Source organism: Cyprinodon tularosa, unplaced genomic scaffold (assembly GCF_016077235.1).
Source record: "Cyprinodon tularosa strain WSP-4 unplaced genomic scaffold, ASM1607723v1 ctg185, whole genome shotgun sequence".
Classification (NCBI taxonomy): domain Eukaryota; kingdom Metazoa; phylum Chordata; class Actinopteri; order Cyprinodontiformes; family Cyprinodontidae; genus Cyprinodon; species Cyprinodon tularosa.
In genome coordinates, this window is record NW_024038643.1 from 1,181,960 (window position 1) to 1,201,707 (window position 19,748).

Below are 19,748 nucleotides of genomic sequence, written 5' to 3' on the forward strand. Positions count from 1 at the left end.
AAAAACACATAAATATTAGTGTCTAAATCCTTATTGAAATAATGTTTGTCTTAAATGTATAAACAAGTATCACACTATGTATGCCTCCAATTGCCAGACAGATGACCTTCCTCAGTCTAGAAAGCATGTCTGCACACCTCTAGTCTAGTCGTGGAAGGAAAAATTTTTTGTAATAAAAAATTGATTATCAATTGTGTAGAAAGGTGCTTTTTTAAATTTGGCTACAATATTACTGACCCATGTTTAATGCTATTTATTTATTTTTTTGTCAATCTTTCTTGCTGCACCTGTTATCCATGAGCCAGCATATTTATTCCTAACAAGTGTGCATTAAGACTCTGGTCCAAAGACTATAACTTCTGTTTTGTCTGCATTCAGGAGCAGAAAGTTAAGAGTCATCCAGGTTTTTATAGCTTCAAGACATGCCTGTAATCTATGTAATGGGTTAGCTTCATCTGGATTTATAGACATATATAGCTGGGTATCATCAGCATAACATGTGGAAATTAATCCCATGCTGTCTAATAACTCTATTGATTGGGAACATATATATATATATATATATATATATAGTAAAGAGAATTGGTCCTAGCACTGATCCCTGTGGTACTCCACAGGTAACCCTGGAGCACGAGGAAGATTCATAATTTATGTGAACAAACTGAATTCACTAAGATACATAAGATTTAAACCAGCCTGGTGCAGTTCCCTTATTTTCTACAAAATATTTGTCTAAAAGAATATTATGATCAGCTGTATCAAATGCAGCACCGAGATCTAACTGGACTAGTACAGATACAAATCCATTATCTGAGGCCATGAGAATATCATTAGTGACTTTCACCAGAGCTGTTTCAGTGCTATGATGAGCTTTAAAACCCAATTGAAAGTCTTCAAAACGTTCATTATGGTGTAAGTACTCACCCATTAGTTCAGCAACGATTTTTAATAGAATGTTAGATAAGAAATTAAGATTAGATATAGGTCTATAATTGATCAAGTCCTCTGGGACAAAGATAGTTTCTTAAATAAAGGTTTATTATCAGTCATCTTAAAAGCCTAGGGTACATATCCAAAGATCTAAAGTAAAATGTGGGACAACTAGGATGTTTATGAGGGACAATACAGGACAGTCACAGCTTTTCCAGGTTAGGACTTTTTAAGTGTTGCTTAACATGCTGCTCCCCTCATATCAAATTGAAAAACTGCTTTGGGCAAACTTCACAAAAGGCTCTCTGAGAATCACCTATCAATGGCCTCTCCCAGTTACAAACTGTTCCACAGTCTCTGTGTTGCTGCGTTTCATGTTCTTTAACCATAGTTTCCATCATATTCTTTATTCTGTATTGCAATTCTTTATTTGTTCAGTTTCAAGAGGATGATTGTGCACCTTGTGGGTCACTAATGCATCTCTGTGACATTTCTTTCTTTGCACTAAATGCAAAGAAAGAAATGTCACAGTGCTGGTAAACATATTACAGTCTTTTTTAATCATTTGACCTGTTCAAATATGAGTCACTACATTTGTTTGTGGGAAAGAAATACAAAATATGGGACTGTCCCGTATAAAGCGGGACCTCTGATCACCTTTGGTGGTGCTGTGTCACACAGTAAATGGCTCAGGCATTTAAATGATCCCCACTGTTGTCTCTTTATATTGTCAATATAAAGGTTGGATTACACATTGACAAAACATACTGCCTGTCCTTTCTATTTAATGAATGAGTGTGACATATTTATTATTTCTAATCCTCCATAAATGCACAGTGAAGATGGAGAGGGTAAGGAAACAAATACCATGACTGATAGGGAGCAGCACTGAGCCCCATAAATGGAGACAGCTAACAGGTGAGCATTGCTTAGGCAACATGACCGAACATAATGTGCATTATCAGAGTAGGAACAAAAAACTAATCCTGGCAAGACTTAAGTCATTTAAAAAAGTATCTAAGAAATGAAATGTTTGTTTTGCATTTTTGTTTACATTTCTGTCACCGTTATTATACATATCAAAGAATTACATAGTGAATTACATGGTAAACACAAGGTGCCATGATCTAAATTTCTTTGTTCAGCTTTTTCAAACAAGGACACATTTTAAGATACAGTAGTTAGATAATAATGCAATGGTTTCACAATTAACTCAGATATCCAATTAATGCCAATTTTAAATGATTTTAGGTACAAAAGTGCAAATTCTTACCCTTTTCACAGTTGTAAAGAGATGATACGTACAGTCCGGGTTACTGTAAATACTCTAATTTAGATTGCCAAGTTTCAACCTCAAGTAAAAGTCAACTGGAAGCAAGGCGGGGATGTCTTCACTGCAACAACAACACAGGATTTACTTCTCAAACACTTGTCATGTTCGTTCCATCACTGAACACAACTCATTCACTCAGTTTATTGAGGTGCTCTCTGACAACTCTGCTGGGATAGAAACAGCTTTTGTGGTTCCTGTAAAACACTATCTGTGACAGCTACATAAAAGTCTACTGCAAAGTAAAATGCCTGTGAGTGCAGCATCATAGCAACAATGAGGCAGGTGTAAGCTAAGAAGGCAAATGTTGATCGGCATGCAAACAGACATTTTCAATTATACTGCTATACAGTGGGTAACGAAAGTATTCAGACCCCTTCGCATTTTTCACTCTTTGTTTCATTGCAGCCATTCTTTTTTAATAAATGTGCAAAAATTTCTACATTTTTGTTTTTTATGTCAAAATGGGGTGCTAAGTGTACATTAATGAGAAAGAAAATGAATTTTATTGATTTTAGCAAATGGCTGCAAAAAGGAATACTTTCCATAGTAGTAAAAACAAAATGTTTTATCTGTGAAGGCAAAAGAAGACAGAAGCCAAAGTGTTTAAAATAACTCATTAAGTCTTTTAAAGCCTTGTTGAGATATTTAGGTCCACACTTCATGTAGAGGTGTTATAATCAAGCTGCGAAAGGTTTTGAGCGTGAATAGTCTGTTTCAGGTCAGACTTCACGTTTCAGCCAATAAGAGCATGTCCTCCACGGCCCGAAGAAGGAAGCTACCTACTTTCTCAATGATGAATCATGAATAGGCTACTGAGCTTAATTGGGAAATTAAATGGAAGCTTCAGTGCTTTAGGCCTTATTTAGGGCTTGTTTTGGACCTCCTGGATTAATTGTTGATGTGCAGCTGGAGTAATCATGGCCACTGCTGGGAAGGTTTACCACTGTTTCTCATTTTCTTCATTTGTAGATCATCACTCTAAGTGTGGTTTTCCAGAGCTTTACAATTAACTTAATCTTTTCCAGAATGATAAACTGCACATCACCATGAGCAAACCCAAAGTAATGCACTTGTTGAAGTATTATGATATGGGGATTAACTTCTTTAGCAGGAATTAAGAGTCCATGTACAAAGTTGGTAGACATAACCAAAAGCACTTGTAGTTCTAATTGCAGTGAAGATTCTCTATAACCCTTCAAATTAAGCGTGCAACACATGACACAATCCGATTTTTATTGGTGAAGTACTTTGAAAACACCAAATGAATTTGCTTCAACCTCAGTTTATTTTTCTACTGTGTACTTACATTTTTTTTATATCTGTAGGTCAGTAAATGTATTTGCTTTTATTATCGGCATTTCAGTGCTGGCTAGTTTTAAATTGCCTTTTTATTGTGTTAAGTCTAGCTTTTAATCTGTAGTATGTACCCAATATAAGGACACAACAAGAAGCAGATGTTCTTTTCCTGAAAAGGACTAAAGTCTGAAATGTAAAAGAGAGTGCTTCCTTTTTACCTTCACAGCAATTTCTGCAAGTGTCTGCCAGATCAAAAAGTTTAAAAGCAACTACTTACAAAGTACATTACAAGAACCTGCACCTAGACTCCATTTGGCATTTTGGAAGGAAAAGCCATGAAAACACAGCAGACAGCTGCAATGATTTATGGAAATGTTGTCCTCTTTTATTATGCGATAGAGAGATTTAAAGAGAAGTGGGAACACTTGCTGCCTCTCAGCAAATGAAAGTGTGTCACAAAGGAATGGTGTGTGTGTCTGTGTGTGGCGTTACACACAATATTCTTGGCTGAAATGACAAATGAGATGAGGATGGAGTCTGTTGTAAATACATTTCTCTTGGGGAGAGGGACCACCCCCACCCAAAGCAAAGTCTATGGAAATCCTCTCAATTAACTCTTGCTTTTTTCCCCTTCACCTCCACTTTATTGAGTGAGGGAGGCTGAAGCATAATGGCTGAGCACAAATCACAGAGAGCCTATTGAAAAAGCTGCCAGTTAACTATGTAATATTACCACTGCTGGAATGCTTCACTCTTTATCCCTTTTCAATTGCAAGGCTAGATACTGAGAGTGTGCTGGGTATTCTTGATAAGTGAATTATAACACTGATGAAACTTTTTATTTCCTTTCAAAGAGATAGGAGTGAATGGACATATCGTTGAAATGCAATGAGGAGGCTTAAAAAACAGGGCCTATTGAGCTGACACTTTGATTGTTTTACAATCTTAAAGAACTGTGGGTGTAATGAAGCTTTGAAAATGATCAACCATGACCTTTGTGACCCCACAGAGACTTATCTACCCATTACCTCTCAAAGTTTATAAGTCTACCATTTTTTCCACACATAAGAATATTTAGCCAAAGAGCAAAATTCTTAAGAACTATTATGAAGTTCATATTTGAGAATTTATGTAGTCACCAGTTCATACACCTGGACCCCTGAGCTAGGATGGATCTGCTTGTTTAACCCCAGATTAGCTGTCACGTGTTTGAGCCTCCTCAGATGGATAAGAGGGTAACATCACCTCACTTTTCGGGTCAGAGGGAAGCCCCGATGTTTTATATAAAAACATTTATGAATGATTTATAGGTCCATCTAACTGCCACCTAAACTGATACTATTGGAAAGCCTGGGTTTCAATTAATAGAACAGCGTTGTAGTAGCCCTGGTGTATTTTCACCATCTATTTGTTTATTTTTGTCTTTTTAATTTAGCTGCTTAATTTTAAAATATGGTGGCATGTTTTTTTTTATTAACTTTGTTTGCAGATGTGGTGAATCACTTCTACTGGGTAAAATAAGTATCTCAACACTAGTCCAGACTAAGTAGTCACATCAAAGCTAATGAAGGTTAGCGTATTTTGGCAATTAGTTTTCATGTGTATCTGCTATAGATGTTTAGGGAAAGTAGAGGTCGTCTCACTTACTTCACATATGCTGAATCCTGGAGGTGGACAGAATTATATTTTTTACAACCGTGGGTATGTTGGGTGGTAAAACAGAAGGTGTGTTCTCAGCGAAAGCAAGACTGCAGTTTTTTTAATCATCTAAAGCAGCTATAATCGAACGTAATGCCATGGTGTTATAAACATTCTCACAGTAAAATTTCACAGTCATCATTGGCAGTAATATTGTATTCAGTTTGAGATCATAGTTTATGTTTTTAATTCACATGGAAGCCTGACAAAACGAGAGAAAGACCAAAACCCAGGAAAGAAGGTAGGAGACTGAGCCAGAGACCGTAAAAAAAAAAAGTTTGAGCCTTGTCTAAAGACCTCCATCCCTGCTGTGTAGACACCACCCACCTCACAGACATGAACAAAAATACATTTCGTGACATATAACGTGTGTGATATGATGGAAACATGCTAATGTCCACTCCTTCATATGTTTTGGGTTTTATAACAGAGCCCTTAGTCATTCGCTAAATTTGTTTATCTTTTGTAGTTCTTTTCTGGAAGGCTGTAGTCCAATTTGACCAACATCATTCATGTTTGTGTTGGTCTTCTAATGTTGTCTATAACAATGGAGGCTGGCTGGTTTTAGCACGGCAGTCCAGAGTCCTGGGATTGATCGGAATACTTCAAATTGTAGCTCCTACATCCTGTTTCTAGCTCCTGTGCCTTCACTTTTCACAAGTTCAACAGAAAGCCTTTCGCATTGCATCACTATGCAGTGCATATGCACATAAATTAAGCTTTTTAAATCTGGACTACAGCCTTCCAGAAAAGAATAAAAAACAAAACTTACACAAATGTAAAAAAAAATAAATAAAAAAAAATAGAATCTCTCAATCACAAAACCCCAGACATATGAAGGTGTGTAGATCAGAATGTGTCACACATAACACAGTCAAGTAATTTATTTCTGTTAACGTCCGGTGAAGGAAACAATTGTGGGCAGTTTTGTAGCTCCAGGATGCCAAATTAATTGTTGCCAAGAAACGTATTGGGTAACACTTAAGTAACAATAAGGTATACAAAATTTGATTAACTACTAGACAACACTTAAGGAATTACAGTAATAAGCAACTAATGGGTAGTTAATTGGTATTTAATGGGGCACACCCACCCCAGCCTTATCATGGATCTAACTAATCAACAACTAATGTGTAGTTACCAAGGAAACAGAAGAGGGACTAATAAGAAACTCAGGCTATGTTCGAATGTGCGCCCTAGTCCCTATATAGGGTACTGTATAGACGCTATGCCATTAATCCGGGAGGTGGACATTTTATACGAGTGTCCAAATGCTAGTAGATGAAAAAGTAGTGGACTCAAAATTTCCCATAGGGCACCTTTTAAAGTAGTGTAATTGAATGGTAACTAGATAAGCAGATATTTCCCAGATAGTGTTACGGCATGATGTGTTATTTGCAAAGCATCATAGGAATTGTATAGACGGCAAGAGGGAGCAAATATGTAGCAGGCACCGTGCAAGGAACTGGAGTTACATGACCAACGCTGAGTGAAAGTAGTGGTCATCTGTCGTATGGTCAGTTACCTGAGCCCACTATAAACAGTAGTCCCTACTCCATTTAGTGACTGAGGGATTAGGGCGGACATTCGGACACAGCCTAAACGGGCAATCAACTAGTACTTATTATTGGACTACTGGTTTGTTAATGTAAAATTAGAGTAGAAATTCTGTGTTGGTTCTGAAAGAACCCTAAACCTGTTAACTCACAGCTTATGAAAATCTACTTTACTGAGTACTAAATTATTGCCTTGCACTTATTTAATGGACTTGGTTGAGTTAAGCATCATATCAAGTAATTACTAGAACTAATAATTACCTAATCAGTACCTGACCACTATATATCAAGTACCTACTGAGGGACTTCTTACTTAATCACCACCTGAACATTAATTTTCCTCAACATAAGCAAGCTACCCATTAGTTCCTGATTAGTTAGTGTTTCCCAGGAGGCTAAGCAGTAGTTCCATAACATGGTTGGGCTGGGTGTTCCCCAGTAAACAGTGGTTAGCCACCCATTTGTTCCTTATCAGTTGTCTAGACATTCTCTAGTAGTTAATCTAATTTTGTTTAACTTTTTGTTAAGTGTTACGGCATACTTTCTTCTTCTCTCAGCTCCTTACATACTGCCAGCATTAATCTGATAGCACTTATCATGGCAACCGCTGGGGTTTAAGTGTTCTTACAGAGTTGAGGTATTCTGATTAAAACATGGAGCAAAAGGAAGCATACTGGCTCCTTCCTTAAAGCCAGCACTAATCAAAAACACCACTTATAATGGCGACTTCTAATGCACATCCATCAATAGCAATTAGGTTAGTTGATACAGGTGTTAATACAGGTATACAAAACTTCAAGACGTGAGTTTTAAGAACACTGTTTCGGACATCTTTCTAGAGCAAATATTTTGGTTTACCCGTGAATACAAAATTAAATTGTTCGAGATAGACAACTTCCTGACCAGCCTACATAAAGTCATGAGTGGGGCCCTGAGTTTGCTTTAGCACTGGGATAGTCCAGAGGCCTTGATTTAAATTGGCAAGGAATGGCCTTTTATTTGGTTTAGTGCATTTTCACCTGGTAAAATAGCCGTTTGTTTGGAATGCTGACCCAAGAATTTAGCCGCTATAAGTGGTTCTACTATACATGAAAATAGAATATCTTCCACAATGTAAACTCATTGCTTTAATATTTGTTATTGTTCCCAACAACAACTAATAAAGCAATGAGATTACAGTTTTATTTCCTAAACTACTCAGAAAAGTCATTTTAAGTTATACTTACTTTTTGATTACCGTATTTTCACGACCATAAGGCGCACCGGACTAAAAGGCGCACTCTCAGTTATGTGTCCCATTTCTGTATTTAACACACACATAAGGCGCACCGGACTATAGGGCGCGTTTTTTATATACAGGTACAAGTCCTCTACTACCTTTAAATACCTCTACTGCGTATTTAAAAATACAGCGGGGGCAAAACTGAGTATGACTGTGCTTTATTCATGTATTTATTACAAAGTATTAATCAAACCCATCAAAGTCATCATCCTCTGTTTCTGAATAAAACAGCTGCGCTAAATCAGACATGCCAGTTTCCCCTTCTTCGCTGTCAGTCACTTTCCGTGCAGCGCAGCTTCTCAGAAATAATGCCGGCTTTTGCGAAAGCTTGAACAACAGAGCCAGCAGACACAGTCCATCTACAATCCATCCGCAAACGGTGGCGTAATCTGCCCGGCGCTGCCTTCTTATCCTGAAACTGTGGTCTCCGTCGGTCATCCATCGCTCCCACACCGCTCGCAGCCTTACTTCGAACGGCTGCTTCACACCGATGTAGAGCGGTTGAAGCTCCTTTGTCAGACCCCCGGGATAACGGCGAGCACAGCGTTCATTTGATTCATCTTTTTTTCACATCGGCTGTGAGATGGGCACGCAGCGATGGTGATGCGTGGAAAAAACCACCTAGTCTTCTCACATACACCTGCCTCAGCCACGCATCCATCCAGCCTTTTCCATTTGCGTTAATATCATATGTCATCAGAGCGCTGTGTCTGTCTCGCTGGCTGCTCCCAGATCAGCTTCTCTGATTGGTTGATGCGGCGCGTCCAGCAGCAAAACTTCAATTTTTCCATCTCGAGCAGCAGAAGCGCGTTGGCGGCGCTTCAGATGCTTAAACGCTCCCAACGTGCTGCACCAAAATGCGCTGCGGGACCTTTTGCTGCACCTATATGCGCGTCAACCATTGACTTTGCATGTAAACACGCTGCTTCTGCTGCACCTGCTGGGTCCCGTTCACACCGATGTCGAGTGGTTGAACAGCGAGCACAGCGTTAATTTGTTTCCCCATGTTTTTCACATCAGCTGTGAGATGGGCACGCATGGAGTTACATATTAACAGTGATGGTGAGGGGTGGAAAAAAAACAGCTGGTCTCCTTACATTCAGCCAATCTTTCATCATCTCCTCAATGAGGTGGTCTCAAAAGTCGCAGTTACAACACACATAAGGCGCACCGCACCATAGGGCGCACCGCACATTTTGAGGGAAAAAAAAGACGTTTAAGTGCGCCTTATAGTCGTGAAAATACGGTAGTTGTTTATTCTTTGCTTTAATTGTGTAACTGGTGGGAATAAGTATAAAATTAATTTTAGTTGTAAGAAAAAAAAGGAGATTGTGCCATTTGATCAGAGTAAACTACCAACACATTCATGAGGCTTCTTACTATCAAACAAAATAGATTCAAAAAGACTAGGAGCTACAAATGGTCTCGTATGACAGCTTTTCCTGAGGAAAAAAACCTGCAGGGGGTAAAAATGTCACTCAGTGTTCCTAATTAGGAGAGAGCACTCTAAAAAGCCACGTTTTCTGGAGATAAAAACACCTTCAAACAACAGATGTAACATTTTCAGAATCCCCCCCCCCCCAGACGCCTGCTCAAAATGTGTCATTGGAAAAGGAAAGTCGCAGAGTCAGGGTAACGTGGGGTGAACACTTCAAACAAGTTCCCACCGTTGGTGGCTTGTATATGCATTTACCAAATATGCAATGGTGGAATGAATGGAAAATGATGGAAGAACAGAGCATTTTTATAGGAGCTTCAAGCCACGTGAAGAAAAAATGACAACCCCCCCAAAATACTTAATAAATTAAGAAAAATACACATACTACTGTAGTTAAATATCAATACAGTAACTGTATGTCAGTATACCAATTAGGGCATTCACTACAAAGTTGACTTATCCACTTTATTAGGCTATGTCGACTCACATGTGGACAGGTGTTGACCTGCATGCTGATGTGCATGCCTTGTGCAAAACTAGTCTCTTATTGGCGTAATCAATGAGCTTAGTAGAGCACACACTATAGTTAGTAATAAAACCTGGATTAGGTCTACCTGGTAAAACCAAGATTGTCCCAGCAGCAAGACGTTTTTGAAGTAGTTATCAGCTGCACAACACCCAGCAACACCCGCCCTATCTAAAATATCAGTATAGTGTTCCTGTATGCAACATGTCTTAAAGCAATGTGGCAGTAGTGCAGCTCAACTTCTATTTAGGGCTTAGACCTAGAAGCACATACACCTCCAAATTGCAGCAATACTTGGCTTTGTTGGCTTTGGTTGGACAGTGCAGTTAAAAAGAAAGATAATTCCTGTGATTATCATAGGCATTGGGGAGTGAGGAGGATGAACTGCAGAAAGAGGAGGTAATAACCACTATGTGTATTAAATAAACTTAAATATATATATTGTTTTTCTCTTCTTTCATAAAATGCTGGAACCTTTTTTTCTTTTTCTAAGCATACTTGTTTTAGTTGGAGGCCAAACTTGCCTCTCACAACATTCTTGATGTTCATCAATCCTATAGAGCAACAAAACAGATTCTCTCTATACCAACATTCTCCCATGCTGTTTATAAAATATTTTAATGCAGAGGTAAAAATTATGGTAGAAACAGAACAAGACAGAGCCACAGAGTTCTTGGAGAGTAGAGGTCTTAAGTAACCTCCAACCCTCTTGATGCATGTAAATAGATCTGCTTAATGAAAGATTTGTGACACTGTTGTCATGCTTTTAATGGGTTCCTTAAAAATGCATGAGTGAGGCTTTATATCCAATATAGAGTAGATCTGAGTCAGCTTCAGAATGATGGGTTTAGTGTCAGACAACAGTGAACGTGGCACAAGAGGAGCTAGCTGTGATAAAACACATTCGAACAAAGATAATTAGAAGAAACTCAGAGATGACGATTAAATATATCGCGGCATGTAGATTGAGATATTCTACCATTTTTTTTTTTTCACTGCCACCTTTTTTTTTCCTTTTGCTGGTGAGTAAGAAATTACTGTTGGTATTGGTGCATTTCTTGGGATTAGTAAAGCATCCTCAGGCATCCTGCTGAAAGACTGAAATAGCCAAGAGGTCACCACATAATACAGACTGCAGGTTCCGCATATCTAATGTATAACATAAAAAAATATTAAATCTGATATGGCGAGGACATGACTTCTATCCAGCTTTGAAATGCAAAAAGAAAATGAAAGAAAAGCTTATTAACAAAACAATTTTTGGTCCTGACCTTCAACTGTTGCTTTTGAATGGATTGTACAAAGCAGTAAAAAAAAGATATTATAAAACTTTGATGTAGCGAAGAGATTGACAAGCTATTCCTCAAGGATAAAGCACAATGTTTGAGTTTTTTCAGTTTTGTATAAAGTCTTTACTGATCGAACTTGTTTCTAAGAACATAGTTAAATACATTTTGTTAAATGCAGAAGCTGCTGTGATGGCTGCAAATCAAGGAAGCAGAAAGGTTTACTGATCAGTTTTTATTTTAAGAAGAACACTAAATAAACCCTTTAAGTTTGTTCCTTTTTTGTCCTTTAGAAAGTGCAAAGATGTAATATCAGCTTCTCTCTATGCAGGCAGAGATAATGAGGAAGACAACCCCATTTTTAAAAATACATAACATTTGAACGTTTATTCAGAAGTCATGTCAGTAGTGAAAACAGTGGAAACGGTCAATGTAATTGAAATCCATGGTTACAGCAAATAAGGACATGATCTAAATGATGTGCAGATATATGGATTTAGAGTTAGCAGGATGTGCACCCCGAAAATTTAACCGATAAAACTCATGATAGGTTCTTCAAAGTCCCTGTCAACTCAAACCTACAAGCCCTTCTTGTTTTATATAAATGCAACTAATCTAGAGATGTGTTAATACAAAAAAAAAAAACATCATCAAAACATACAAAGAATCCTGAAATAAAATAAAATATATACATACCTCTGTACATAGTGGGGAATATGAATAACAGACAGGAATAATGCTTTTTGCTCTCATTTACTTGAGAGTGTGTCAGTATTGAGAAGCTGCTGGTCGAAGCTTATCTGTCTGAGCACAATCTTATGTCATGATAAAAAAGCGCAAAGTGGTAAAGTGGCCGTTGTAGACTGCACCTACAGGTTCAGTCACTAGTCATTTGTGAAACGCGCTCCCTGCTGGAGACGGAGCCAGAAAGACATAAGGAGAGAGTTAAGGGTGATAAGAGGGGGTGGGCTGCGGTGAGGTATTCATCTTGTCAAGCTGGGAGCGGGAGTGAGGGATGTGTGGGTGAAAACAACCTGTTTTCTTTCTCTTTTTTTGGTGGGAATGTTCACTGTTGATGTTTTTGTTTTGTTGTCAGTATGCTGCTTAGCTTTTCTGTCAGCGTCTTTGTTCACTGTACAATTCCTGAATCGATGGAGGCCTGTTTCCTGGTGGTCTTGGGAGGCGGTGGAGGGGGCGTCTTGCTAGGAAGAGGAGGTGGAATGTGCTGCAAAAACAGAAAGAAAAGAAAACCTGGAATTATTTTATCTTGTCAAAACAACTTAATTTAGAAAGCATTGAAAGCAGAAAATAATGACAAGATGATGACTGTAAGTCGTCATCATCAATACATCATCATCAGCACATTAAGGACATTTCATCCCAGTGCTGCTTGTCCCGAGTCCGTAACATCATCAGTGACCCTTCACACCCCCACCACGGACTGTTCTCCATGCTGCCCTCTGGGAAGAGGCTTTGCAGCATTCGATGCAGGTCCAGCATCAGATTTTCCCCTGCTGCCATCAGACTGTTGAACTGTTAAACTCTCAACTTGACTCTGAATCCATTTTTCACTACGTGCTGAAAACTTCTATAATCCTTTTAAATAGGACACAGTGTCTACTGCATTTTACACCATATTTATTTTGCACTGAACTGAATCTTTCCATGGTAATTTATGTTATTGCCTTTTGCACCATTATTTTTAAACTGCTACACTTTATATTTGGTAATGTTTACTTCATTGTTGTGAGCTGTAAGCCACGTAATTTCATTTTGTATACACTCTCTGTATCTCTCAATTCTCTCAATTAAGTTTGTCTAAGTTTAGGTCAACCTTGTTTTTTTTTATTATTTGTTCCTTCATTTCCAACTCATGCATTTCCTTTTCACTGCTTCTTAAATCCATTTTCTACATCTTAACAAACCACCTTAAACCCCTGTGTGTCAGTTAACTTCTCTTTAAAGATGCTTATTCTAAAATATAGGGAAATACAATTCATTTAAATATTTTTACTCATAATCTAATAGACTTCAAAATATGTCTCCATTTATTCTGGTCCTATATGGGCCTGATGACTCTCCGATATGTGGTTAGATATAATTTATTGGAGAAGAACAAGTAGAACAAAGAATATAACTTGATTGCCAAAGCTGGTGCAAAACATTGGCTGGTGAAAAACAACTGATTTAGTTTAGTTTACCTCAGTTCCTACATACAGTTGGGAACTGAGGTAAGGTCACTACCAACTTTCTTATTGGTATGGACTGACATACAAAAGGTTCTTATTTGGTTACAAACTTATGTCAGATCTGTTCAAAGGTCAATTTTAAGACCACCAAACTGTGCTAACATATGGATCCTTTCCTGATGAGGAAATTATCTAAAAGCAGAAAAGAAAACTGTCAACTTAATCTGTAAAAGAAAAATGGGGACAAGAAAAAAAACAAAAACAAAAAAAACACACAAAACCAAACAACAACGTTTAGCATCCAAAATACAGAAACGTGCCGCCATTGCTCCCTAAAAAACTCTTAAGAGTGTTGTTGCTCTATTGTGACCCAAAGCACTAAAATACAGGTTAGCAGCTTAGATATGTGTCAGACTGCGAAGAGACCAGAATGCAGCTGGGAGCAGCTGCAGCTTGTGGAGATTCTGGTACAAAACACTTCCACACTCCCAAGACACCAGTGTTGATCTGCAGTAGACTGACAGGTTGTAGAGCATGCTGTGACACACGTCACCAGACCTAAGTTGTTACTGTTGCTATTGATTGATGCCATCACGCAAATACACCATTGCAACAACTTAAAAAACATTTAAAATTTTATTAAAAGGTTAAAACTTCACATTTTACACAGAGGAAACTTCAAACTATTCTTTCTTAGTGGTTTATTTAATAGTCCAGGATAAAGTGGGGGATATTCAGTGAAAAGAACTTACAATGGTTTCCCAGATCTCTACTAAAGATTTTTTACCATTTCTTTCTAAGAATAGTTTATAGCCAGACAGTTTAAAGGGGGACACCTATGAACCTAAATGCTTATAAATGTTTAGATTGAACAAAACCAACTCATTGGATCTCTGGTTGCATCTTTAATGCTGGTTGATAAGTTTCTTCTAATAATAGGAATAATCAAACTTTATTGATCTCACATAGTAGAAATGTAACTCTACTATGTGGGCTGTCATTGTGTGGTGCCTGGGGAGCAGTGTGGGGTTAAGGGTCTTGCTCAGGGACCCAGAGTGGCAGTCTGTGGGGATCGAACCGGATACTTGCAACCTTCTCAGAGCACAAGCGCTCTAATCTAACCACTAGGCCAACACTCCCCTTCTCTCCCAGTCCAACGTGTTTTGGAGCCACTAACTGACCGCTCAAAGGCTGAGTGGTCTCCCTCTCCCTCCTGACTAGGATTCCCTGTCCCTATTGAGGAAAAGCTTCTTGACTAGAAATCTTTGGGGGAAAAAAAGAATAAGTTCTGGCAACTGTATGCTCTTAAATGATAAACATTATGATATAGGATTAATCTGAGTCACACACAGAAAAAAGTGTGATTTCATCACAGTTTCTGTATATAATCTTATTTTTGAACTAGATATCTAGCAATGATTTCACGGACAGCAGGAAAAAAACATGAAAAGTTACAATCCTGACATTATCCTTATCAGTAATCGAAATCTGTTGTAACCTCATAAATCAAAACTTCTTATCACGATAATAAATGTTTCTGAATCCTGATAAGTGACAACAAAACCCATCCCTACTCCCTGCAGATTTAGCAGCGTTTGTTTTTCTACCACTTTGAGTCTTTCATTTTGCTGCTGCTGATCAGAACACCTTGTTGTACATTTCTCATATAATACTAGTGGTAAACTTAAAAATAAAAAACATCCTAAGGATTCCTCTGAACAATTTTCTTTCTTTTTTGCCAGGTTCCATACAGACCAATATATTGGTGCGTGTGACTGGAGATACATTAGACCACTTAGCTACTTCTGATTAAAGCCTCTCTTTATGTTAAGGTTGAAGGCCATTTCCTCTCTGTAAAATCATAATATCCAAGTTCATTCTGACTGAAAGGTGCTATGAGATGCTAAAAAACTTGGGAAATCATTTTATTGTTAATAATCTAACCCTTTAAACAACTTCATCTCTGATCCGTCTGCTTCTGTGGTCTTCATAAGGCTGTTTTCCCCCTTTGTATTTGTAAAAACTAATCTTAAACCGTTGCAGAACAAATAGATTTATATGCGGTGCTGCATCCTACTACTAAAGATTGAGGAGAAGGGTTTTCACATAATTCTGTTTGTGCGCTTCAGGCACAATTTTTATTCAGTCTAAACAGATTGTTTCCACTGGTTAACCTGGTTTCTCTGACATCAGATGAAAGATGCTTCTCATTGACCGCATTTCTTCCTCTATTAAAGCCTGTAAATGAAGAAAGGCAGTCACTAACCCCCCAGAACATGTGCTCCGACCGCGTTAATGTCAGCCTGAGTGCCAGTGTTCAGTTTTACTACCTGTCCGCAGACTGTGACACTGGATAAATAAGGTTAGTTAACAGTAAGGCCCAGGAAAGGCGAGACGAAGAGGACAGGCTTGAGTATAAGTCAGCAAGCGTGGAGAGATGTGTCACTGATTTACGGCTGAAGAGCTTCTGATGAATGTGAGAGGTAAAGTAATCATCCAATCAATCACGCCTGAGCACCAGGCCTTCAGGCAGGGCAGGCATAAATAACGGCAGCGTGGACGGTAGGGGTGGGTATTGGCAAAGAAGTCACGATTCGATTCGAATCACGATTCACATGCCACGATGCGATTCTATCACGATGCATCACGATACTTGAAATATTGCGATGCATTGTGATATTTTCACTGAACACTGTAAGAAAAAGATACAGCCCTTACCAGTGGCTGACTGGCTGGGTGTGATCTGGATAGTGTCTTCAATTGATACATAACTGAAAGCAACTGAATTCATACATAGCTGTATTTATTGAAATTACTTTTGGAGGTGTTGCAATGAAAACAAATACTGGACAGAAATATTACTATTACTGGCATGGACACACCAACAAAAAGATCTTAGGATTCATCAAACTTAAAATAACAAAATGAGGATAATCAGTCCGGACATGCTTATGACACAAAGCAGCAGGCGTCAACACATCCGCAGCGACATCTGCTGGACTGGAAGTTGTATTCCACTTGGTTTGATTGATGTGCGCCAACCATTAATGTATTTTATTTGTTCATTTTTTTTTTTTTTTTATAATCGATTCTTGCCTTCAAGAATCGATTCAGTAGATCACAAAAATTAGAATCACGATTCATCGATTTGACGATTATTTTGCACACCCTTAGTGGACGGGCTGCTAACTGACTGATGCCTACGCTCTTCTGTGACATATGACACAGAAAAGCTGAAAAACACTAAATTCAATGGTAAAAGCTGCACATGCGTAGACAAGAAGAGACACGTTGGGATGGAGTGTGAAGGAATTGCGAAGGAGGTTGAACTAAATGTCAAGTGCGAGTACCGAACGCTTGTTTCATTCCAAGTGCTATGCATCATTAAGGAGTTACACTCAGCCCTAATTAAAACACCTACTCTTTGATGTGGTGGGGGTGGAGGAGGCGTTGAGGGACTCGTCAAGTCTTGATTATCGAACAGGTTGCCGTAATCGGCGTTGCCTTTCAGCGGCAGAGGAGGAGGGATCTCAGCCTTGTCGCTGCAGCCCATCCCGTTCAGCTCCAGACCTGAGAGGAAAAAAGCCAACATCAGCAGACATTCATCACCAGAATTCATGAGGACATCTGGAAGAGCAGGGCTGGAAGCCAGAGGACATAAGACTGAGACCAGCTGCTAGAGGTGGAACAATACATTCAGCTTAGTGGGCGAGAAGAAGAGAATAAAACAGGATTTTATTGTCATTGCTTCACTAAGCATCTCTCATTTGGAAAGCTGATAATTATTATTATTATTATTATTATTATATTATTATTATTATAAACATGCATGATATTAATATACCCCCCAAAAAATAATACAGCCGTAATTACAATATTTACGCCATTGCCTCAACAAATTCTCTTTAAGAATTAGGGGTAAAATACTAAATATTTTTGTTTTTTGTTTTGAGCAGCTGCTCAAAGAGAGCCTGCAGGTCCACCCCCCTGCGCTTTCCCAACGCGTGTTCATACACCTCTGGATTTTTTTACCTCGCTGACCACGCACACTGCTCCCTTTAGAAGGAACAAGATGCAGACCATTCAAACACAAATAATTATAAAAAGAAAGCAGAGAGTAGCATAAGAAAAATGATAAACTTGTTTGTGATCCCTATAGTTAGATTTTATGATAAAATTAGAGCCCATCCAAAGTTTTACAGTTCTGTATCCATTCCAAAGAGTTCAAAACCTGTTTTTTCTACTCATCAATTTTTACTGTGAGTCCAAAACTTTGCAAGAAACATTATTAAGTTAATTAGAAATACTGCTTTGGATCAGAACACAGACTTTTTGGGTGTGTGAGGCTTTTTTTTCTCTCTTACTACCTATTCACTGGTTATGCAGTGTACTACCCCCCCTTACTTTGTACCAGTGTAAGGATTAAGTATAAACGCCTACAGCTCTTGTTTAAGCTCCAGACTTTCTCAGCTCCCCAAAGTGTGACTGTAACTCAGCCTTTAATGTTCGTTAGAGAGGCCAGCTGGGGTCCAATAACAGTCCCTCTAGGACACTCCTGTTCTCCTAGGAGCCGCTGGAGAACCATCGAGGAAATATACTTGGGAGACTTTTTTATCACTGACCTGTAAAGTTTTAAGAGCAGCTGAAGGGTGAAGGTGAACATGCTTTAACTTCCTGTGGAGGTAAAGTCTTTGTTGGGTTTTTCCCACCTGGTGTGAGGTAAATGTATTCTGGGTGAAGTCAGCATAGAAGTAGAAGCACAAGAACTTTAATACTTCTTGCTGTGTATCAAGATTGGAGTCTGTGGTTACTAGATATCCATTACTACTGCTTTCATCTTGGATATGTTGAGGTCTAAGGTTAAATCTTCAGAACCACAGTGCCAACTGGTAATCCTACCCAGGACATTATATACGAGTGGAGTATTACTTGAATGTGGGACCTTTAATAAGTTAATATTAAAATGACATGAGATGAGATTTGATCAAAATTGTATTTGAGAATCTGTATTTTGTTTAAAATAATTAGTTTAAGGCTTCAATACTCAAAGTAATAACCCCTAATAATCTATGCTGGTCTTACATCTACATTACCAGTATAGATGTTCTTTTACCAAGTGGATCATCTAAATTAGTACTCCTATTGTCAATCATTCTAGTGATATGGTTACGTAAGGCCGTCCTACACGCTCGTCCCCATTTTCACTTACCGGTGGTGCGCCTGACATAGTAGGAAATTTGTAAACCTTCTTTTAGAAAGTAATGTTGTATGAGCAATGCAAACAGCAACTTTTAAAAAGTGGGGAGTCTTATCAAAAATTTGCTAAAATGCTACACTTTAGCAAATCGAAATGATCCTTATCTGGGTTTTATAACTTACAAATCAGAATCTGTAAATTACATTCAAGATAGCTGAATAATAAAGTTTTTAAATTATAATTAAATATAGTTAAGGCTTTTCTTCTAAAAGTTGTAGTTGAATATCAACTTAAGGCGAACAGGAAGTTTTTTTTTTGTCTTATTCTGTTTTTATTCTTCGGATCTTTTAAACTCGGGCTGGTACTTATTCAGTTCAGTACTCTGGTCAGTACTTGTTTGTTGAGTTGTTCAAACGCAACGTAAGTTTGCTAAATGATGAGCAGAAATAAAGAAAAAAAAAACATGTATGACATTAGCGGGCTGAAGACTGTCCTTTTTGAACCTGAGGCCCACCTCTACAGTTTTATTATCTTTTGGCTGCTCTGGAGGATTGAAGCTAATAAATAGAAGTAACTTTCATTGATAGTCTCCGTTTGATAAAACAAGAGCCAGCAACAACTCTGAGCAATACTGAACTCAGACAAACTGAAGACAAAAGAAAGAACCCAAATCTCATTTAATCTCTTTGGTGTTGTGCACAGAGTTTTAGCTCTGCTGCTAAAAGTAAAGCTTTTGCTTTATCTTCCTGCCAAGTTGGGAGAGCGTCGTACTGAAGAGAGGATTAAAAGCACTGAGAGTGAAGACTGTTCTTACTTGAAATGGTGTGCAGGTTAAAAGTGGATTTGTTCCTTGGTGTAATGGGTGGGGGGCCAGGTGAGGAGGTGGAGTTGGTGGAAGGAGGTCCTGGTGAGACGGAGAGACGGCGATCTCCAGCCATCTGGTTGAGAACTTGACTCCTTGGTCTCTGAGGCCGCAGAGGGCTGATCTGTCAGGTTACGTTAGGAGAAAATAGAGAT

General features: G+C 38.4%; 1 protein-coding gene across 2 annotated transcripts in view; it reads right to left on the bottom strand.

Annotated features, from left to right (window-relative positions):
- Positions 1-11,565: 11,565 nt before the first annotated feature.
- The window catches only part of dock1 (dedicator of cytokinesis 1), a 305,990-nt gene continuing 297,807 nt past the window's right edge, over positions 11,566-19,748 (bottom strand). For both annotated transcript variants that reach the window (XM_038282563.1, XM_038282562.1), the window contains exons 50-52: positions 19,546-19,717; positions 16,956-17,104; positions 11,566-12,570 (exon numbers count right to left, since the gene is read on the bottom strand). In XM_038282563.1, coding sequence (XP_038138491.1) covers positions 12,475-12,570; positions 16,956-17,104; positions 19,546-19,717 — 417 coding nt within the window. In that variant the 3' untranslated portion in view covers positions 11,566-12,474. The remainder of the gene's footprint in view (positions 12,571-16,955; positions 17,105-19,545; positions 19,718-19,748) is intronic.